This window comes from Cyprinus carpio, chromosome A5 (assembly GCF_018340385.1).
Source record: "Cyprinus carpio isolate SPL01 chromosome A5, ASM1834038v1, whole genome shotgun sequence".
NCBI classification, from domain to species: Eukaryota; Metazoa; Chordata; class Actinopteri; order Cypriniformes; family Cyprinidae; genus Cyprinus; species Cyprinus carpio.
In genome coordinates, this window is record NC_056576.1 from 27,014,390 (window position 1) to 27,038,726 (window position 24,337).

General features: G+C 37.4%; 1 protein-coding gene across 3 annotated transcripts in view; it reads right to left on the bottom strand.

Annotated features, from left to right (window-relative positions):
• Nucleotides 1-24,337, bottom strand: part of LOC109060970 (uncharacterized protein KIAA0825-like) — a 124,530-nt gene that overhangs the window by 59,009 nt on the left and 41,184 nt on the right. For 2 of the 3 annotated variants that reach the window (XM_042756653.1, XM_042756652.1), the window contains exons 11-19: nt 22,417-22,599; nt 20,717-20,842; nt 16,815-16,954; nt 13,077-13,256; nt 11,533-11,751; nt 10,949-11,357; nt 8,204-8,351; nt 7,309-7,476; nt 5,958-6,052 (exon numbers count right to left, since the gene is read on the bottom strand). In XM_042756653.1, coding sequence (XP_042612587.1) covers nt 5,958-6,052; nt 7,309-7,476; nt 8,204-8,351; nt 10,949-11,357; nt 11,533-11,751; nt 13,077-13,256; nt 16,815-16,954; nt 20,717-20,842; nt 22,417-22,599 — 1,668 coding nt within the window. Of the gene's footprint in view, nt 1-5,957; nt 6,053-7,308; nt 7,477-8,203; nt 8,352-9,316; nt 9,849-10,948; nt 11,358-11,532; nt 11,752-13,076; nt 13,257-16,814; nt 16,955-20,716; nt 20,843-22,416; nt 22,600-24,337 lie in introns of those variants that run through there. The other variant, XM_042756654.1, reaches the window with a different exon arrangement.

A 24,337-nucleotide genomic window follows, 5' to 3' on the forward strand; every position in this document is an offset into this window, starting at 1 on the left:
AATTAGGGGTGCGTTTCCCAAAAGCATCATTAGCTAACTATGGTAGTTAATTCCATTGAAATCTATTGGTAATGACGGAACTTGCAACCTGCAACCATATTTGAAACTCACAAATACACAACTGATCAGCAAGTTTACTTCCTCCAAACCAAATCAAAAACAAAACAAGACAAGACAAGACAAAACATTTATTCCCTCCAAACATAACTAGACCGGACAAAACTGGTATTTTACATGCTAGCTAATTAGATATCTGCTCAGTAAGTTTATTTCCAACAAAACAAAACAAAACAAAACAAAACAAAACAAAACAAAACAAAACAAAACAAAACAAAACAAAACAAAACAAAACAAAACAAAACAAAACAAAACAAAACAAAACAAAACAAAACAAAACAACTTAAAGTATACATTTCCTCAAGCCGGGTATTTAAAAAAAATAGGATTGTGACCAATTGATCATTACTAGAGGTGCGAGACAGAGAGGAAGGAAATAATAAATGGATGGAAAAAGATTTTAGAGGAAAGGAATGAGGAATGAGCCAGGCCGGGTGGAAATGGTGGCCTAGCTGCTTGACAGTTGACTCTGTTGGATGTGACTTTCACAGTCTGCTGGCAGTTTGTGTGGAAGCCATCACATCTGTGACTCGGAGTTTGATTAATGAGCCTTTCAGCTCATCTCTGCCATGTGAGGTGGGGCCACGGCCTTCTCCCAGGCTTCAGTGATTCACCCACTGACACACACACATACATGCAAACTACAAACTCAGACACCAGGAGCTCTGCGCCTGCCTCATGCTAAACAAAACCTCATTGTGTCTGCTAATTTCCAACACTAGCCACCAAAACAAAGGCAAAATAATGGACAAACACAATGACGATTTGCCACAGTCAGTCAGCCAACGAACATGATGGAGAGGACTTGTTTGTGAAACTTTAACGGCTCCTTGCCCTAATAATAATACAAAACAAACAAACAAAAAAATGCCTATAAAAAAATTCACTACAGTGATAAGCTGACAAGGAAGTGTTTGCTTTCCAGTAACACACTGAAAATGTCCCATTCCTCAGCCATGACAGATTCCCTCACCCAAAAAAAGCAACAACAACAAACTCATAACACAAAGGTGGCGATAGCAATTACTTCCCCACACATTGCAATGCTGCCTCTAGCCGAGTCGCTGCGCGTCTGTGAAAAAAGCCCCTGCATTCTGACACATTTGTTTGTATTTTATACCCTGGGAAAGAAAGCTAACCATATGGCCATCATTGGGAACAGATGGCATTTGCCCAATCTGAACGGCGGTGCCTATCACTGCAATTTAATGCACTCCACTTCCCGCATCAACTGCCATCTCTCTCAACAGATACTTCTTGGCTCACTATTGTTCCGGATGATAGAGGAATGACAGCGCAAGGCTGTAAAAGTTGACCTAGCCAATGTACTGCATAGTCAAAATTCATGTTTTTCTAAGCAACACACAACTGCACAGAAGACGACATACTGTATTTTAACATTGTTTATGACTGTGCAGATAGTTTTAGCTGTGACCAACAGAATTACATTTATTCAGAAGGTGCTTGTTAAGTGTGTCCTGTGGTATTTTGCAACTCTGGAAGCCACATCTGGGGATTTTTACAGACCCATCCATCAGCACGTCTTGTAATGGTGAAACTAGAACTGTGTCAAACTAAGGCACAATATATTAAAAGAAAAAGCCATTAGAGGAAATGTTTGACCTTAGAGCTCACTTATGAAAGATTACCATTTATTCTCACCTTATACTCAAACTCTTGCTTTGGCACAGGCAAAAGGAAGTACACTACCATTCAGAAAAATGGGGTTAGTAAGATTATTAGCATTATTATTATTATTTTATTCAGCATGGAAGCATTAAATGAATCAAAACTAACAGTAAAGACTTTTACGTTGTTCCACAATATTTTAATACAAATGCTGTTCTTTTGAACTATCTATTCATCAAAGAATCCTGAAAAAAAAAATTTATCACTGTTTCCATAAAAATAAGAAGCAGCACAAGTGTTTTACACATTAATAACAATAAGATAATGTTTAATGTTTTTGAGCACTGAATCAGCATATTAAAAGGATTTCTGAAAGATCATGTGACATTAAAGACTGTATTAATGACTGCTGAAAACGTAGCTTTACCAACACAGGAATAAGTTGCATTTAAAAATATATTAGAGGTTCCATAGAATATTAAAATCACTTTTATAAGGTGATTGAACACAGTTGTGTGGCCACAGAGTGTGAAAACAACCAGCCTATAATAGTAAAAATCCACTCACTCATTGTTTTATAATCCCAAAAAATCATAAACAGTCTCTCCACACGAGCAGTTCCAGACTATGATGTCATACTCAGTGAAAGTCCCGCCACTTTGTGACGCTCTCTGCCCTATTAGCATATACACAGCCCTGAGGGAGAAGCAGCAGTCCGCCATTTATGTTTTCTTGCTGTAGCTGTTGGAGGTACAATGTCAGCGCCAAAGAGCCATTAAAAGTTTTGTGTGTTGGGATGCACCAACGAACAAAGGAGTCTCCATAGACCGCTGAGGACACGGTGGTTACAATTCATTTTCAAAGGAAATGTCCCAGAAAAAAAAAAAAGAAAAAAAAAGTCCTATACGTTTGTGCTAACATTTTACGCTAGACTGCCTCACAAATGAGGGTCAGTTCAGTGCTGGAGGTGTGCAAAAATTGCTTTTGAAAGAGGGATCGATACCAATGCTTCTTGCGCAAACGTCCAGACTCCAGACAAAGTAAGCATCACGCCTTACATTTAGTTTTTCTAAAAGAGCTTCTTGGCTCTCTGTAATGCTAATGTTGCTAAAGCTACCATTGTCTCTGCCTGTTTTCACTAATGCTGCGTTCACATGCTACCAGAATGATCGTGATTAGGAATGTAGTAGTTAAAAATTGCATTCGGAAGAAATGTGAGGATCAGTAACACGGTCACCACCAGTTAAACCTTAACACCGGTGGTATGCCCACGAGCATGAGCTCTTGAAGCTCCACACTCTTCTGAAAAGGGAGGTGGGAGCATCAGCTCATTCACATTTAAAGGGGACATACACATAAACAGCGGGTTTTGGCTCATACCCTAAAAGTGGCAATTTCAACAAGCTATAAAAAAACACCTATGACATATTTTGAGATAAAACTTCACATATACACTCTGAGGACATCAGAGAACAATTTAAAATAGTGTATCAATGCATTCTATGGCACCTTTAAAAAGAGAAAACAGTTATTTTACATTATAATAACATTTCATAAAACTTGGTTAACATAAGACAGATCTTTCAAAAAGCATTAAAAAAAGATTGTGTGCGGAGGCACAGTAAAAGATAATTGTACATCATCTTATATTACAGAACATAGGCCTATATTACAGAATGCTACAAGGCTGGAAGCCAGATACATATACTTCATATCCTACTGAAGTATCCTATATCCGGAACACAGCATAAGTATAATGTACAGTAATGTAAAGTTTCTACAACAAAGAAGACAAATGTGAATGGTAACACAGATCGTTAAACCTCTGTGTTGTTTTAAAGCCTTCCTGTCACCAAGCACTGTAACTCTGGCAAAAAGTTTGTGTGGGTCATGTCTAGGAGTTTGCTGTTGCTGTCTCTCATGGTGTCAGGTGCTAGTCATAATATATATTATGATGGCAAAACAGAATTTTCAGCAGTCACATGATCCTTCAGAAATCATTGTAATCTGAAAATCATAAATCATAAAAAATTGTCATTTATATATTATGATGGCAAAACAGAATTTTCAGCAGTCACATGATCCTTCAGAAATCATTGTAATATGCTGATTTGGTGCTCAAGAAACATTTCTTATTATTATCCATGTTGAAAACAGTTGGGCTGCTTTTTATAGAAACCACAAAACTTTTTTCAGGATTATTCGATTACTTTGATGAGAACAGCATTTATTTGGTTTATTTTGGTTTATGGGTTTGTAATGACAAGATTACGAGTAAATGACAAAATGTATTATTTTGGGCAAACTATTCCTCTCATAAACTATAACCGCACACCATTAAAACAACTACTGAAAAGATAGAAGTTTGAAAGATTAATATGTTAAGACGTCAGAGCCCTCATCTTATTCAATAGATTGCATAGTTTCTGCATATAGAAGACCTACATACATCCTCAGTCTCCAGAGAGGATCTCTAGTGTCTAACATTCACTACATGACATTTAACTGATTTCCCCCATACATTAGACCTTGTGTTATAACTATTTGCCCTCTCCCTTGTTCTCATTTTTACCATGAACAGCTTTTCCATTCAATTTAATCATTCATAATCATTTATATATAGTCCACAAGTTATGGCACTAAGATGAGGTACATGACAGCTAAAAGAGGTGTGCATGCACACAAACAAACAGCTATCTAAATGAGGACCTGAAAAACTTCTCTTGTTTTTATATGAAGCAAATTCTAATTATTAGAGACCAACCCAAAGACAAACCCTTACCTATGTCAAGTGGGCTTAAAAATAGATTAAGTGACGTGTAAACCCCAACTGGAACTTAATGACTAATAATGGTTTATGGAACCCATTTGCACAAAAGTCTACTGTACGACTTTACATTTCCAAAGCACATTCTGGCTTCACCCACTGCCCTTCACCTTACTTTCTTTCATCCCTCTTCTGAACCTCAGCTCGGCCACAGGGGCAGGTGTTCCATCATTGAGATACTGGACATAGAAAGATGCTCTCAGAGGTTCCACCCCATTGTGAAGGAAACACTAACATCTGGACACTCTCCAAGTTGGACTGGGCTGGTGATTTGCCAGGTATGGAGAAATAGGTCCATGTTCTACTGACCTGCTGCACTACTGTGTAGAAACTACATGAGCTGGACCATAGGTAGAGGCACTGATTCCCAGATCTGAGACAATTCCCTCTCAAAAGTTCTCCAATTCGATCCTTTTTTAAATTATTCACAGAAAAGGTGTGATTTGGTAGCAGCTTTTAAATTATTAACTAATTAGTATGCCTGTTTGCAGTAATTATGCTTACTATATCACTTTTATGACCTGCATGAAATATTTGTACTATTAAAAGTAAACTTGTCACATCACAGAACCATTTCAGCAAAAACAATATTAAAACAGCGAAAATCTTAAAAGAAATGTTGATTATGTTGAATATCTTGAAAAAGAAACCAACTACAATTATTATTTAAGAATTGATATTTCATCCATTGACTAAAATCTTGTTTTACTCAACATTTCAGAAAGAATCAGTGATTGAAACTGATTTTCCTTTGTCAAGCTGTCAAACTAGCACTGAACTCCCGTATTATTTGGAGCAAATTGATCAAACTCTTTCTCTGGCTTCAGTGTGAGATATTCTTTTAAACCGTCATACTTGTATCCCTCTTAAACTAAAGCTCAACCACACAAGATCCCTCGGTAACCTCAAAACTGTTTTCTGACAGAGTTTGACATATGTCAGACTGTGAAAAACGCAGACACTTCATTTTCTCCGCACAGTGAGCTCAGATACGCTTTCCTTTTTTTTTCAACACTATGATGGAGCTGCGCTTCTTTAGCAAGCACTCAGTGGAAAAGCACTTTCTTCACCAAACTTGCTGAATGCTCGGAATTAAAATCTTGAAGGAAACCGAGAACTCATGTAGAGACGGCAACAACTATACGTATAGTAAAAATACACAAACACAGGTCAGATGAGGTATTTGCAGGCGTACCACAATACCTTTAGAAGCTGACACACACAGACAAGCACAAACATTCAAACAGTCGCAGGATTCCTCTATCCTTTCCACATATTCACATTCATTATGGTGGTACATGGTGGGACATGACAGGCAGCACTTCAACAGTGTGTAAGCGAAAGGAGGGGGCGACTGTGTGCAAACGAGAGCAGCAGCCATTACCTGTTAGAGAGCAGCGTCGTGAAGGTCACCTGACTCATGCTCTGAAAGGCTGGCAGCAGTTGGGCCCAATTCCACTCCCTCTCAGCCATAGCAGCCTGTTGATAAATGAGCAGTGAGTATTGTTCATTATTAATCAGAGTTAATATGATCAGTAAATTACTGCTCCAGCTGGGCTGGACTAACCAAGGTGGGGGTGGGGGGGGGGGGCCCCGAACAAGGCCGCCCCAACACAATCTATCTATCATTTCTGCACAAGAAGGTTTTTATTCCAATAAGACACCAATTAATTTATAAATCCATTTGGGGAGGGATGTACCATCATTTATAAAAAGATAAATCAATTTTGCAAGGGGAGTCGTTATTCTTCTCGCCGTCATTCGTGGCGAGCTGCCCAAGGTTTCCCTGAGCCACTAGTGGACTGTCCCTTTTTTAGGGAGCCAAGTGAAACCCGATTGCTTTGATAGCTGGAACGTCACTCTTAACTTGAAGCTGAGTTTTTTTTTTATTGACAAATGGACAGGAGCGTGCCAGCCCCTCCTATTCTCCGACCGGCTGATTGATGGATCGGCATTCGTTTTTTCTGTCTCCATTTGATTTGACAAACAGCACAGCCACCTGAAGGTGAGGAGGCTTTTTAATCATCCCCTTAATAAGGTGTTTTATGCAAAGCAATGCGAGCTCAAGCAATAAGGAAAAAACAAAAGGGATTAAGAGCACGTAAGCTAGCGCCGAATGACAGGAAAAGAAGTCGCATTTTAACCGATGCAAAACTCTGAGCCAAATAAGATAACGAAAGGAAAAGCTCACAGACTTTCCAGGCTTCAAAGGCGTAGCATAAAGTCTCATCACATGAGCAGAGAAAACTTTATCCTACATTTAAGAGAAAGCCAAATGAGGGCCATGGCTCTTGTAATTAAACCTTCAACCTACACTGTCTTCAACACGCAAGGGATGCTTTTTTTCCATGCTTTCTTCAAAGCCACATCTCACTTGAAGAGCTCACCTTTCAAGTGTTTTCAAATTCTCTGCTCTTTTGCTTAACCTTTTTTAATGTTTTGCTTTGTGTCTTCCCTTCACACTAAAATATAGCTTAGGGACAGAGCGACCTATGGAGAATTGTCGAGTTCATCCTAGAGAAGCAGTTTAAAGTCTCTCAGTCTCTCTCTTATATTCACCTTGCCTGGTGGCCTTGACAGAAAGTTACACTCGCTCGAGCGTGAAAGAGTAGAGAAGTAGTTCACGTCATTAACGAACAGCTTAAAATAAAAGTTATGTGAACGACAAGCTATTTGGGAGCACTCGTGACACTTCGAGTTGAAGGTTAAAATAAGGAAGATAACAAAGGACTAACCTGATCGAACTTGTTATGGCCGATAGAATTGCACTCTGTGAGGGGGTTGAATTGAGTTATAAGTTGGTTTTGGCTGCTTGCTTCAGAAGAGAACACAACAGGTCCCAAAGGGGAGTCCGGAAGAGAATGTGTCTCTGCATGCGGCGTTAGGACGGACCTCAGTAAACTCTACAAAAGAAAATGCAAAAGCACAACACAAGGCTCATAAACATCATCTAAATACAGTACATCCCAGTCTAGAACAACGCACAGGAACCTGGACGTGTCTTATTATAAGGCTGCATTAAGCAAAACTAAAACACTATTAAAGTGGTCAAATTAACAGTGAGTCTCTACAGACTTCTTAAACACATCATTGGACAAATTAGTACATTTCAACAATTATTACATACCCAATTTTGGACATAATGGACATTTCGTTTCTCTCTATTCCCCAAGTAATTGGGCGACAATGGTAGAAATTAATCAGTCTATCTAGGAATAGGATTTGAAAACAGGACATTGGAAGAGGACAAAGATATGTATAGATATGACACAAAGAATTGTCCTCAAGATTAGACTTAAGTGAGAGTTGTACTAATTTCCCAAGATGTGTTCTTATTGTTAAGTAGAGCAAGGGGCATAAAAGTGTAGTGTAAGTGTGGAGAAAGACTTTGACTAATTTGTGAACCTTTCCATTTAATTTCTGTTATTTCTGTTGTTTAAGATGATGTTATTTCCCAGTCGTTTTTTCAATCAGGTCAAGGCTGTTATGAGAGGCTTTGCAGCAGCGTCTGGATGCAGTTGTGTCTCTGCGCTGCAGCTGTGCAGAGGCGTTCCCCTCAGCTTCAGGTCACACTGTCTGCCTCAGGCTAACAGCCACCTAATTGCTTGGTGAAAAACAGCAATTCGCTACCTCATTGAGCTGGATGCTGTGATGGATTCGCCGGAGGTACTGGATGCCACCTGCTCTATGGCACAGCTCCAGCAGCAACTGCCTTATTTTATGCTCAGTCAGTTCCGCGGGCCCACCTCTATCCTGCGCCGGGCCGCACTCAAACACACTAATGGAAGAACACATAAAAGAGAGAGGGGGGTTAACATGAAATAAATGCAAAATAGTTATTATATTACTCAATTTCAATACTTCTAAAGGCAGTTTTACAAAGCAGCTGCGAGTTCCCCGTTCATTTTATTGGGTGTTTTTAATTATTACATGTTTTAAATCGTTTTTAAAATGGTAAAAATACTACTACTACTACTAATACTTCATTTTAAAATGTATACATTTTTTGGGAGATATTAATCACAGTTATTTAACTCTATAGAAAGACATAATTTTTGTTTATCTTAAGATTTAGACATTTAATAGGATTCTGATGGTGGGCAGAATAGAGATAGCATGTAATCCAAATAATATTTTACAAAATATATAGCTACCTTCATATTTTATGCAGACTGCTAGTAACACAAAGCGTGCAAGATTAAGAATAAATGAATGAATAAATAAAAAGTTATTTAATGGATGGCATGACTCTCTAGCAAATCAATGGTGCTTTTATTCACAACCCATCAAATGACTCTTACTGTAGCATTTGTGATCTTTTGGATTGTGATCAAACATCAAAATAACAGTAGCTGCTGCCAATTTTCGCTAGCACTGAGCTGAAGCAGGAATTATGTTTGCGCTTACACGTTTCACACAAAGGTTTGCACGTGTACCGTGCAAAATGCCAAGAGCTGCATGTTGCCAGTTGAGGCAAAACAATTTAGTCACAAGATTTGCTACCATTTTTTCTTTCTACAAGAAGATCCTTTGGGCAAAAAAATAAATAAATAAAAACTAGTAAAGAGAGTGAGAGGAAGGACAGATCAGGATCTAGAGACACTGCCACTCGCTATAACCTCAAGGTCCCCTCAACGCACTCATTTCCGTGCCCTTCCTCTCTATCCAGCATGCCTCATCACCCTCACCACACTTCCCATCTGATACACCCCCCCCCCACCATCATTGTTTCCTCCCATTCCTTCTTCCTTCCTTTTTTTATTTTTCAATCACAAAGTGACAAGGAAAGTGTGGCCTGTCAGGCAGGCCTTTAGCTTCAATGACACAGAGAAAAGCGGCGAGGCCCTGGGCAGCCAGGGTGTCAGCACCTGTGCCTGTATCCTTCCCTGTCCATCAGTGTGCAGGTGAAGCAAATGATTGGATCCAGTCAGCGGCTTGATTAATGAGAGGCCCGTCGGATCCGGGACAAGCTATCAATCACGTCATTAGGACCAATGTGCCCCGAAAGAAGCAGAACACCCCCTTCGCCCACGGAATCCACTGCATTCATCTTCATCTGTGCATGCATGCCGTCAAAGCCTGCCAGGGTCACCGTGATGGAGAACAATCATCTTCTCCTCTACAAATTACTTTGCAAAGACAAGGGATGAGGGAGGTGTGTGTGTGTATGCATTTGTGTGTGTGTGTTGACAAGCTGGGGTGGGGGGGGTGTTTTTCAGAGAACCCGCTTTCCGCCGACACACTGTATGTTGGTTGTTTACACCGGAGGCAGTGCCTGAAAGTGAAGGTTATTTTAATGAATAGTAATGGTTCCACTGACTGTCTAAGACAGGCAATACATAATCACTCTTCCTTTTTGCTAACTCCTTTTCTTTTTTTTTTTGCCCTGACGTTTTTTTTCCTGTCACTGGGAGCAGTGTTTCTCGGAACACTGAAAGTTTTATTTTATTTTTTTCCAGCTTTCAATAAGGGTAATTAACTGTGAGCTTTTGTTCTGGACATGACTTAGACTATACGGTAAAAGTAATTTATTTATTTATTTATTTATTTGGCAACAATGAAAAATAGAATTAAGTATAGGTCACTTTTCAAAAGTGCTCAAAAATCAATCGTTTGAAGAAATGATTAGTACAGGATCATTATTTAAGGCAGGGGTTTTCAAACTTAGGCTCAGAGATAAGTTCTGAGAAAAAGTAGTTAAAAAAAACAAAACAACTAACTAAATAAATACTGTATCACAGGTTTATACATAAAATTATAGCCAACTTTATAATTTCCCTTACAAGGGAATCACATATTTTGGGGTCAATGGCATTACAAAAAACCCTGAATTAAGGTTCACATTATCTGTCATAAGATAATGAATTAAAGTATATGCTCATCATTATCATAAAGCCTCATATTATACTGCTAAGATGATTTTATATTGCTAAGATGATTTATAGTACATGATTCAAGGATTGCAACACTTTCTTCTGTGGTTCAAGTCGGATTTCTGCACTCAAATCCTACGGGTGACATCAAACCCATTTTGAAGTACACATATCAAGAAGCTTGAAACGACACGCTACAGGCTAGGAAACACACACACACACACACAAAAGAAAACAACATAATTATTTTCCCAAAAGATGAAGGGTGAGTTTCATTTCTAAAAATGAATGAATTGTGAGATTGAAGTCTTTAAATGACATCAAAATATCAATTGGCAGCGGCCAACTAAGACATTAATAGATTAGTTAACTGGTTAAACACATGCCAAATGTGTGCCAAAAGCCTGAATATCTTTCATATAATGGATGAGCTTAATCATGAATTTGCTATTTAGGACTTAAATTGGGATTCCATCAGGCTTTTTTTTTTTTGAAATCTCACCTATCACAGCAAAGCTTTCGTGCCTTCTGCAGCTGCATGGAGGCCCATTTGGGCTTCTTCTCTTCCAGGCCTTGGAGCACCTTATGGACCAGAGGCTTGGGAACACCCTTCTGCTGGCCCAGGCTGACCTGCAGACATTCTGATAGCAGACTCAGCCTATCCTTGGCTCCTCTCTCCAAGGGCTGTCCAGACAAGCGCTCCAAGGTGTCCCCATTTTCTAGATCCTGACAGAGGCTGACCAATAAGACCCAGAGGAGCAGGCCGGTAGACCTCAGCTGTCTGGCATCCTGGGAAAGCCTCTTCTCTGCAACGGTGAACAAGAAGCGCACAGGCAGTGGAAGAGAGGCTATGGTTGACGGAAGGTGGGTGAAGATGAAAGAGAGGGCTTGGATAGCTAGAGTCATGCTGTCTGATAATAAGAGAGAAAAACAATGAGGGTTGATTAGATTTTTTTTTATTATTATTAATTAATTATTATTATTTTTTTTTTTTACATCTTAAATAGGACTTTAAAAAAATCTTTAAAAAAGGGTACAAATGTTTTATAAATAAATGAGCATTACTGTTAATAAAGCTTTACTTACTCTTGTTGGTTTCATTAAACTTAGGATCTTGTGGAATGTAGTTCCACTCTTTTGGAATTTTGCTTAGGACATGTTCTGGTATGTGCTGTCGAACCAGGGCTGCTGACTGGTCTTTACATGCCTGCATCATGCTGACCAGGTGGATCAAAAGTTTGGTAGTGGATTCACAAACAATGGACCTGATGCATTTAAATAAGGTTGGCTCATCTTTACTGGAGTCTGGAAGAAAGACAATGGTCTAAATTATAGTGATTTAATAATTATATCAAACTTATTTTTGTAAATTCATTAGATACTGTGTAAAAACAATGTTATTTCTTTATGTTTATATCAAATTTGGTCATAGGACATTACCTCAAAGAAGAAGAGAGACAGAACTCATCATTTCTTCATCTATCAGCAATTTTTCTTTCCCAAGAAAACTGTTTTTATTTATTTTATTATTTTTTTTAAAGCTAATAGATTTCAGTTGTTTCTTATTGTTGTATGACTGTCACATTAAAAATCATATTTGCAGCCATTTAAATGACTTTTATGTATAGATTGTATTGTTTTACTCTTGTCCCAGACACAGATCTGATGTAAACAATGAGTCAAAAAAACATATCGTTTCATTATGTATTGTGTAAAAAATTATTTACATAAATTTCTCCTCAATATTATGATTTATTACACCTCACTGCGTTGTCATTATGTCATGGAAATGACACAAGTTCTAGTGAATCAAGAAAAGCAAAATGACTGAATTCTCCTGTGATGCATATATTTCCATTTTTGGACATTGTTAGCAAACAATTAAATTAAATAAAGCATTTTAAAGGTGTGTTTTAAGGGAGTTACATTTCTAAACATCCACAGTGCCAAAAAGCACAAGTAGAAGAAACAAGTAAATAATTATAATATGGATCATTCTCCTGACCAGCCCAATTAGCTCTGCTAAATGGCACAATCAAGGTGCTAAGCAAGCTCTATAAGATTATCTTTGGGGAAGAATGGACATGGTCAATTAAGCCAAAAACACAAGCCCTTACATCAGAATAACAGCATACAACACACACTCTCCTGCTCCCTCCTCTGTCATTTGTCTAATTTGGGCAACTATAATTACCTCTCACATGTAATAAAACACAAAACATGAGAGCTTCAGCTTGGATTAAACCCCCCGAATCAAAGCCGAATCAAAAGGTGTCAGGTCATAATTGCAGTTTTTATGTCAGCATGAAAAATCAATACGGTTACCATTGACACAATGAAAAAATGTCATGCTGTGGCTTTTGCAGAGAGGAACAAGGATAAAGGCGGAAATGTAAATAAATAAGCAATCAAAGAGACAGCTGAAGGTTTAATTGTGGCTTTGATTTGATGACAGGCTTCCAGCTGGTCAGATTTGTTATTGAAGCAATTAGGGGACACAATGGGGGCACATGGTGATAACGATTTCCAACTGGACTGTAACTGAATGGCCACATCTGACTAAAATTGTGTCCTTTTGAAGTCTAAACAAATGTAGGACAGATCATGGAAAAATTCTTGCATGGCTGCACCTGCAAAGTTGTAAAAGTGCTCCCATAGGTGTCTCTGGTCCAGGTAGCCCTCTAGCGCTTGAGTTAAAGCCCCGGGGAGGTAGTTGAGGGAGGACAGGACGGAAAAAACAGCTTCCAAAAACTCTGCAGCTGCTGTGTGAATATCAGGGGACACTTCTGTTCCTCTTTCCACACAGAGACCTAAAAAAGTACATTATCATGGTTATTTAAAGTGATATCGAAAATAAAAATAACCACAATTCTAATAATAACAATAAATACATTTTCTAGTTTAATATATTTTTAAAATTTAATTTATTCCTGTGATGGCAAAGCTGAATGTTCTGCAGCTACTTACCCTTTAGAAATTACAGCTATTACTGTTCTGCAGCTATTACACATTTACCCTTAAGAAATTATACTATTTTTATTGATCAATTAGTGCATGCTCGCTGAATATAAGTATTCATTTCTTAAAATAATACAATTTTACTGACCCCAAACTTTTGAATACTAGTGTATATAAAGTATATATCTAAACAAAATGACCGAAATAAAACAATAGTTTGAGCTTATTACATATTGCAAGACATCTGTGCCTAGCACAGGAAATTTACTGTCGTGTAAATCAATACAGTATAAAAGATCCATTTTAAACAAAACGCCAACTGACTGTTTGGACAAACATATGAAAGATGTGACCACAACAACAAGATGTGACTGAATGCCCTTGTCCAAATGTTGTCAGGTCTGTGGGGTTGTAGAGAATGCAGGATGGTTGTGCCTTTGGTTCAGCCCCTGTCAGTCTCACTTCCTAGAGATGACAGGCATTTGAATAGGCTATTGAATGCAACGCAGCATTCAATGAGTGTCTTTGATAAAAAGCAAGCTGCTGTTTGCACTTTTTTGACAAATGTTGGACTGTTTTGAAATGACAGGCCAAAATTACCTGTCGTAGAAGAGCTTGTGGTTAGCTAACACTGCTTTGCTTAACAGGGATCCTGAATTCTGCTGCTGCTGAAGGACCGATGGGAATCGACTCTTCTTTTGGTACAAGTGTGAGGAAACGGGTATAGATGCCATTTTACTTTGTGGGATTTTGGTGTTTGGTGTCTTGTTCTGTCTTTCACTCTTATTATCCAATCGTTACTAAAGACAGGTTTACATCAGAGGGTTTATTTATTTATTTATTTTTTCCATCTGGAATGAATTTGATAGTGAAAAATCGATTCTATGTGACAGACGGTTGAAATACAGGAGTAAGATGAAAAGGAAAGTTTTTTTTGCTTTGAATTAACATGCATTTTTAATTGCTCACAGAACAAAAACATTTATTTTTAGCAATTGTGTAGTGTATTAGCAGTCTACAATCTTTTAACTTCTCTGCCATTTTCATAGGGGTTGGGCACAAAGGATTTTACACGTAAAACCATACACTTACAGTGTAACACTTTACTTTTTAGTTTGTCAGGTATAACAAAAATCAAAAATCAAACTTAAGAAATATTTTCTTAAGAAATATTTAAATATTCCGAGCTTCAAATTAAATATGGTTTTAAGAAACGGTCAAAAAAACGGTCAAATACCAAACCCCCTCTTCCTTCTTCTAATTAAAAAAAAACTATTAACTGTTATTTACACATACGTATTACATATGAAATTGACCATGTGATGCAGTATAATTATCCAAAACATACATATATTAAAATCACTCAATATTCAGAAACTCTTATATTACTCCTTATGGCTCAAACAAATATTAAAATATAAAATAATAATATTAAAAATATCAAATTAAAATAATCAATTTTCAGTTAAAATGTCTATTAATGTAATGTAGTGTAAGGGAAAGTATATTTTTAGCATCCTTTAAATACCTCACTAGTACACATTTTTAACAAAAAAAAAAAAAAAAAAATCCATTACTTCTTATCAATATGCTATGTGCGCAAAATAATTAAAATAATATATTTTTGGTGTTTTTGCCCTGGTTTGATAGGACAGTAGCCAAACAGGAAGCGAAGTGGGAGAGAGAAAAGGCGATGGGATCAGGAAAGGTCCGCAAGCCTGGACTCAAACCCGAAACGCAAAAGCTTCCCACAAGGCTAAGAACACCGACAATATTAACATTTTTAAAAAGCCTTGACAATAATTAAATGCTATTTAAAATAGTTCAAAATCACGTCATATATGTATTCTTCAATTCCCAGTTTTAAAAAGATACAATACATTAAAAGACAAAAAGGCATAAAAAAAATAACTACAGACTTTTGTAACAAAACAGTGGACTTTTATAAATAGCCACAAGGGGCGGCAAAGGGCTGGACAGGTTAATGACCACCTCTTTGCAATCTTCCATTTACGAGCCACTGGATGTACCGTGATAAATGAACTGCTGGTGTTTCTCAAGGGAAGGGATTCCACAAACCAATTCTATCCTCTGCTAACAAACCTTTGCAACCTTGACATGTTGCCAACAAACACACCTGTTGATTTTCTACCGGGCCTCACAGATGAGCTTCCACTGGAGGCCCTTAATTGGAACAAGACATTGCTATCAGTTCCTCAAAGAATTCCACGAACAAGCTCCTATTTAGAGCACAGCTTAGCGCTAAATGCTCCCAAACTGTGCTGAGAGACAGCGACTGGAGTGAGGAACTTTAAAAGAGGTTTCTCTAAACGGTAGACACCCAAGCCACCGCGTTCCTTCTTAATTAGCCAGGCTGTGGCCAGGCAGTGTTGATTTACGGCAAAGTGATTCCCACACCAGAGCACGCAGGCAGACGTGCTCTTAACCGAGCTTGGTTATTAATGAGCTCCGCCATAATGTGAATTAATGTGCAAGCACAAAACAGCCTTTAAAGGTTAGACTTTTCAGAGTGGAAGGAAGAAAGAGGAAAATCTTTAAAGGTCATTCGCTTTGCTCTCACATGAGTGTTTATTACTGAGCTCTATTGATTCAGAAATGATGAGGAGGGTGATGAGTGCGGTGATGAGTGAATAAAACTATATTCTCCCAACAGTCCAGATGAATCTCCGATGTGCCTGAGGACGAAACACAAATCTGATGAAGCTGAGCAGCACACAAGATGGCAGAAAATCCAGGTGGATCTGCCTTACTTTGTAAAATAATAAGTATCAAATGTGTCTGACTGGAATGAGCCTCTAAAGATCTCAGCTAGCGTTTACTTGTTAGCAAATTCAACAGAGTGCAATTTCAAATTTTAGACTAGCAATTAGTGATTTCTATGGTGTATTTTGCGAGAATGAAAGGACTCAGCATGGTTCCTCTGCACAGGTGTTGGGCGACTCAAGCGATGTTATCGTCTTGTGATCAGTTCACAAGTGCACACAACAGCCTATTGAAAATAGGAGTAGACGTGCGAAAAGAAGACCCATTAAAAACAGGTGCAGGCTATTAAGAGCAGCAAGGTCACTGGGCCATCCTCACAGCTAATCAGTCTTTCCACCAATAAACTGTGTTAAATTCATTTGTGGAAACCAATGAAAGCGCTGATGGGCTTCAAAGAGCGTTTCCTCGTATTCTCTCAATGCAAGCCACTCTTCTGTTCTGTGACCTACATCAGATTTAAACACATGTGGAGATGAAGCAACATTTTGGCAAGCCAACTAAACTATATATTTTTTTTTTATATTTTGCCAACTTTCAGCATGCTTCATTAGAGCAACATCATCTGGAATCTTTGGTAAGGGTACATGTATATTCTAAGAAGTGTGTCAGGGCTTTAAGAGTCTTACACGAGTATGAGATGATGATCTGTAGCAGGAAGCAGTCCTTGTGAAGAATTTTCTGCAGAAGTAGAGCTGGGTTGTAACAGGGTTCAGACACCAGTAGCTCAAACAGACATAAAGAGGATCCCTCACAAGCTGGAAAATCCTAAACAACAGAAATAAATGAATTAAGCTCCTGCCGATGTTCAAACATTTTTTTTTCTAAGAAGTATCGTATGTTCACCAAGGCTTCATTTATTTGAAATAATTATTTTCTATTTTAATATGTTATAAAATGTAATGTATTCCTTTGATAGCAAAGCTGAAATTTCACAAGCCATTATTGAAGTCTTCAGTGTCACATGATCTTCAAAAAATCTAATATGCTAACTTTTTTATTATTATCAGTGCTGAAAACTGTTGTGCTGCTTCATATTTTTGTGGAAACAGGGATACATTTTTTATCAGGAATTTTTTTTTTTTAATGAACAAAGTTCAAAATATCTATTAACTATATCAACACAAAACTGACAAACAGACAGGAAATTATTAATTTATTCATCAGAAAACACTTCAATGCTGCTTACAGAATATAGATAACTTGACTGCTGTTGGATAATGTCACATTAAAGCACATAAAAACAGTTACAGTTGCTGTAGAAAATATTGAAAAGGTAAAGAATTTTAGGAATGCAAGGACATCTTCTCTTCATTCATATGAACACATTAGAACAACAGTTCTATCACAAAGAATCCATTATGATGTGACAGGAATGAAGGCAATGAGTGATAAAAGTACAGCATGGTCAATGGATTGTACTGTTGTTTAATAACAAGCCAATTGTTCAGACAACAAAACATCAACCCCCCCCAAAAAAAGAAAAAAAAGTTTGTAAGTAGTTTATGATTTTTAAAACTTACATGTGATCATATGATCTAGGACCTCTATATAGTTGTAACAACTGTAAGTCTCTTGATTCATTGTCTATTATCAGTGGGATAGCAATGTATGAAAAACAGCTCACACAGAAGTCCCTTTCAAACCAAGCAGTTTTCTGTTGGTCATCGCAACAAATTTATGTGACTAACTTAAACCCAATATCAGATAACCAGGCCTCATGCAAAAAATAAATAAATAAAGAGATCAAAATTTCCCGATGGACTCTAATGCTGTAAACCTTAGCAAACAAACAGCACTAATTATCATTATTTATTTCTGAGTTTAGGTAAAGAGCAAATGTGACACTCATAAAGACAAAAAAAGAGGCGGGCAGAATTCTGCTACATAATAGGGGAACATTATGCTTTAGTTAAGCAACAGCTTTGTCATGTCAAAGCACCGGTAATCCACCCATTATCCCACTTTAATGGTTCTGATAAATCTGTAAGCTTCACCATGAGGTCAGGTTTCACTGTATCTTGATCTTCCACGCATGTAACTAAAAAAAAAAAGACTCCTTTCTGCCCATAATGCTCCATGATTTATTGATATTTCTTGTCTTTTTTATTACTTTTTTATTTAATAATCCAAACTGTCAGTTGGTTGGAGTGTTTGAGTGAGGAGAAGAGTTTGATTTTGGTGTCTGGCCTCTTGGCTCTGGTGGGGCCCTCACCACGAGACCCTCAGGGAGTCTTGAACACAGCAAGGCTAAATAAATAAATAAAAATGGAGCAGGCAATAAAAATGCACTAATTTAAATCCCTGCGACTTCATGGAAGTGGAGTCGGTGGGGCTGAAGACCGGTGATTTGTGTAAGTGGGACACGCGATGATATCACTCTGGAGTGGGAGTCTGGAGCTGTGCTGGGGGGCTTGAGGAGGGTGATGTTGACATTCAGTCCTCCTACAGACTCAGTTTCAGCCTTTCACACCCAGGTTGAAGACCCGGAGGGCATGTCAGCATAAACAGCATGACTAACTATGGCATCTGCATCTGGCCTGCATTAGGTCCGTGAGTCTGGGGGTCTGGTGGCTGCAGTAATGTATTAACTGTGTTTGTGTGCATCTAACACATGAACAAAAACTGAAAGGCCATGCTAGCCTCATTTGAGTGAGCCGCAACAACTCCCTATATTGTGTGAGTTATGTGTTTTTCTTGTAATAAAACTTAAAAATGGGCTCAGTAATAAAGGTACAAAGCAGTCTGGTGATGTTTTTCATGTCTCATGCAGTCTTGTGTTACAAATATTTTATTTTAACAATGTTACATTATTATGTATTCAGATTGGAACATTTTTTGGAGGTGACATTACATTTTATATAAAGAAGTAATAGTAGTATTATTTCTTTTTCTTCCTAATATTATAACTGTACTATTTATTTCATTTGTCTACTGCCAAACACACAAAAAAAAAATCTCACAAAGGTACACAAAGTAATTAATGTGCTCATTTGCTGTGACTGTGTCAATTTTAATAAAAGATTTTCCAAAAAAAAAAAAAATGGCATTGGCTTTGTGTTATAATTTTTTAATTAGACAACTAAAGTTATCTAAGACCCTATTAATTTATGAACTTTATTGGACATTTATTTAGAAGTGTCAAAACCTCCTATTATCTTAAGGTTTCTATAAAGACATATGTGTCCACCTCAGTTGTTGTTATATTTAAATATATTTATATTTAAATCATCATTACCTGAAAAATACTCTTACAAATTACAAAAAAAAAAAAAACAAAACACACACAGTACAACTAAAATCAATACAAATACATTCAAACAAAAATGCATATTAAAAAAAAATAAATACAAATCCAATATTAAATCACTAAACCATAACAAATTACAAATGAACCACACATTATGTTTATATGCAATATTGGGTCAGTAAACTTGTGTGTGTGTGTGTGTGACCCTGGACCACAAAACCAGTCTTAAATCACGGGGGCATATTGCACAATGCCAACAAAACATGTATATTGTGTGTGTGTGTGTGTGTGTGTGTATATGTATACAATATATATATATATACTTACATATATTATATATACTATAACCACACTTTATGTATATATGCATATTGGCTGTCAGTAAACACTTGTGTGTGTATATGTGTGTGGGGTGTACATGTATATACATTTATATATTTATATATATATATTTTATATGTGTATATAAATATATGTTAATATATAAACCAACAAATTCTTTTTATATAGTCATGCATGGGCATATATTTATATATACATATAAATATACACAGTATACACACATATATTATGGGTCAAAAACTTTGTGTTTGGGATGTGTGTTAATCGTGTTAATCATGTGTGACGCCCTAATATATATATATATGTGTGTGTGTATGTGTGTATATATATATATATATATATATATGTATATATATATATATATATAATATAAAAATTTCACAAAAATATTATTGCCAAAAATCATTACGATATTAAATAAAGATGTTCCATGAAGATATTTTGTAAATTTCATAAATATATCAAAACTTAACTTTTGATCAGTAATATGCATTGCTAAGGACATCATTTGGATAACTTTAAAGGCAATTTTCTCCATATTTAGATTTTTTTTGCACCCTCAGATTCCAGATATTCAAATAGTTGTATCTCGACCAAATTGATTTCTGAAGGATCACATGACACTGAAGACAGGAGTAATCACTGCTGAAAATTCAGCTTTGCCATTAAAATAATAAATTGTAATACTCTCATATTAATAATATTTCATAATATTATTTCTCTTTTTACAGAATTTTTGAACAAATAAATGCAGCCTTGGTGAGCATAAAGGCGTACTTATAAAAAAATTTTATCAAAAACAAAATCAAAACCAAATTTTAAATCAAACTATAATACAAACCATAAGAAAAAAATTTGCAATAAACTCCGCATTAAAGAGTTAATCACTCTAAGTGATTACGGGCTGAACACTTATTTGTTGCTTAATCCTATCAGTACCTCAGCAGCTCCTCTGTGAACAGTGTTGGGTTGATTACGCTCAGCCACTTTGTTTCATGACTGTTCACTCCCTCTGGAAACTTTGGAGTTCTGCTGCTTCCTCCACCACAGCCTCCCTGAAAAACCCTGGAGAATAAAATAAATATATAAATACAGGTGAATCTCAATAAATTAGAATGACGTCTTTGGTTCTTTTAATTGTGATGATTTTGGCTCACATTTAACAAAAACCCACCAATTCACTATCTCAACAAATTAGAATACTTCATAAGACCAATCAAAAAAAAAATTTTAGTGAATTGTTGGCCTTCTGGAAAGTATGTTCATTTACTGTACATGTACTCAATACTTGGTAGGGGCTCCTTTTGCTTTAATTACTACCTTAATTCAGCGTGGCATGGAGGAGATCAGTTTGTGGCACTGCTGAGGTGGTATGGAAGCCCAGGTTTCTTTGACGGTGGGCTTCAGCTCATCTGCATTTTTTGGTCTCTTGTTTCTCATTTTCCTCTTGACAATACCCCACAGATTTGGGGTCAAGCACACCAACACTATGGTCATTTAAGCCACTTTTGGTGCTTTTGGCAGTGTGGGCAGGTGCCAAATCCTGCTGAAAAATTAAATCAGCATCTCAAAAAGCTGGTCAGCAGAAGGAAGCATGAAGTGCTCCAAAATTTCTTGCCTAAACGGGTGCAGTGACTTTGGTTTTCAAAAAACACAATGGACCAACACCAGCAGATGACATTGCACCCCAAATCATCACAGACTGTGGAAACTTAACACTGGACTTTCAAGCAACTTGGGCTATGAGCTTCTCCACCCTTCCTCCAGACTCTAGGACCTTGGTTTCCAAATGAAATACAAAACTTGCTCTCATCTGAAAAGAGGACTTTAAACCACTGGGCAACAGTCCAGTTCTTCTTCTCCTTAGCCCAGGTAAGACGCCTCTGACGTTGTCTGTGGTTCAGGAGTGGCTTAACAAGAGGAATACCACAACTGAAGCCAAATTCCTTGACATGTCTGTGTATCGTGGCTCTTGATGCCTTGACCCCAGCCTCAGTCCATTCCTTGTGAAGTCCACTCAAATTCTTGAATCGATTTTGCTTGACAATCTTCATAAGGCTGCGGTTCTCTCGGTTGGTGTGTGTATCTTTTTCTTCCACACTTTTTCCTTCCACTCAACTTTCTGTTAACATGCTTTGGATACAGCACTCTGTGAACAGCCAGCTTCTTTGGCAATGAATGTTTGTGGCTTACCCTCCTTGTGAAGGGTGTCAATGATTGTCTTCTGGACAACTGTCAGATCAGCAGTCTTCCCCATGATTGTGTAGCCTAGGGAACCAAACTGAGAGACCACTTTGAAAGCTCAGGAAACCTTTGCAGGTGTTTTGAGTTGATTAGCTGATTGGCATGTCACCATATTCTAATTTCTTGAGATAGTGAATTGGTGGGTTTTTGTTAAATGTGAGCCAAAACCATCACAATTAAAAGAACCAAAGACTTAAACTACTTCAGTCTGTGTGCATTGAATTTATTTAATACACAAGTTTCACAAATTGAGTTGAATTACTGAAATAAATGAACTTTTCCATGTCATTCTAATTTATTGAGATGCATATAGAGGGGGGAATACAGTTTTCAATGTGCTAATCTCGCCTCTCTAAATCAAAATAATCCAAAAAGTTTATTCTGACTCGTGTCACCTGTGCAGCTCTGTAAGAGGTGATGTAAGGATGATCAGTACAGTCAGTAGCTGGTTACACAGGCTGTGTATGGGCCACATCCAAGATCCATGAGCTGCATCAGGCCTTAGCAACTCCTCCACAGAGTCACACACACTCCACATCAGATGCTCCACGCACAGCAGAATAGCTGTAATATCAACCCTGGAGGAGGCAATGAGACACCACATATTAGGAATAACTCAGCTGCACACACTGTGTCCTAACCAAGATTTTCTAGTAAAAATCCAATGTGTTTCTGTGTAATATGCAATACCGTGCAAAATTTTGGGGCTGGTAAAACTTTTTTTTTTTTTAATCAGCATGAATAAAAACATATCTAATATCAACCACTAACAAAAATAAAAAATAAAAAAAAACAGAAAACCACCATCAATAAAAACATATCTAATATCAACCACTAACCAATAGTACCGATATATTGCATCAGGCATCTACTTTCAATTACACATGTATCAGTGTATGTCCTGCTCAGTTCAAAAAACTGAATCCTGTACTTCTGTACAGTCTCTCAGCATCCAGAGAGGTCATATTACCCACTTTGGTTTCCCTATCAAACTCAACTTTTCATCACCCACCACCATGTTCTGCTTTATAGCACAGCAAAAGTTCCCCTTTCACCAGATAGGAGAAAAAAAAAAGGGAGCAGAGGAAAAGCCCATCTGCCTGGCAGACTCTGAGCTCACCCGGCACTGAAGAGCTCATATCCAGGTGTCCTTGCAGCAAAGCTCATCTGCTGAAACAAAAAACTCCCTGCGGCCTTGGGCGATCTGCTATTTCTCAAGGGAAGAGTGCTCTTGTGGCATCTTTAACCACTTTAAGTATGTGTTAATGCAACGCACAAGGCCTGGGCGGTTGGGCCTGGTCTAGCATGAAAGAACCAGGCCCTCCGCCAGGCACTGAGGAAGGGCCATGTGCTAACAAAGAGAGACTGTTCTACAAATCTGAAGATCTGCTTTGACCCCCAGGGCCGAACACTGGCATAATCACTAAAGCATTCAACACTGTCTGCTAAGCCCGAGGTTCCTGAAGGTGGGCTTGTGCTTCTCAGTGCAGCAGAAATACAGTAAGATCATTCAATCAGACAGCATGGATGACTGCTCTCTGTTAGAATGTGCTTGAGTGTGACCGCTGACCACAAGATGTAGGCGGGTGACTTTAACCATGCATGCCATTTCCTGCATGATGCATCTTCATTACGCAACAATCAAATGCACATGATTGTTAATAGCTACACAAATTGTTATATGACAAACAGAGCAGTTTTAATAAATTAATAAATATAAAAAATAAATAAATAAACACACATATTTGGTAATGTTAACAATATCAAAAGAGTAAAATAAAAATGATCATATGTATAACTTTAATATTATTACACACACACACACACACACACACACACACACACACACACACACATATATTATATATACATACAAACCAAATCAGTACAATAAATTATTATTTTTTTCTCCAAAAATGATGTATATTAAATTAAATCATAATGGCCCAGTTTCACAGACAGGGCTTAGACTAAGCCAGGATAAGGGCATATTTCAATAAGGACATTTAAGTAATTTTTATTAACATGCTTTAGAAAAAACATTACTTGTGTGCATCTTGAGACAAAACAAAGGCACTGATATATTTTAAGATCAGTCAGTGCAAGTTTCTTTCAGTTAAAACAGCTCAGATTTACACTTTAGTCTGGGACTAGGCTTAAGCCTTGTCTGTGAAACCGGGGGAATAAGTAAAATTAGTAAATTGCATTATATTAATATAATGGTGGTGAGAAAAAAAATAACACGTACAGATGCACACAATGACACACACACACACACACACACACACACTAAGAAGAAGCCAAATATTCTGTGTC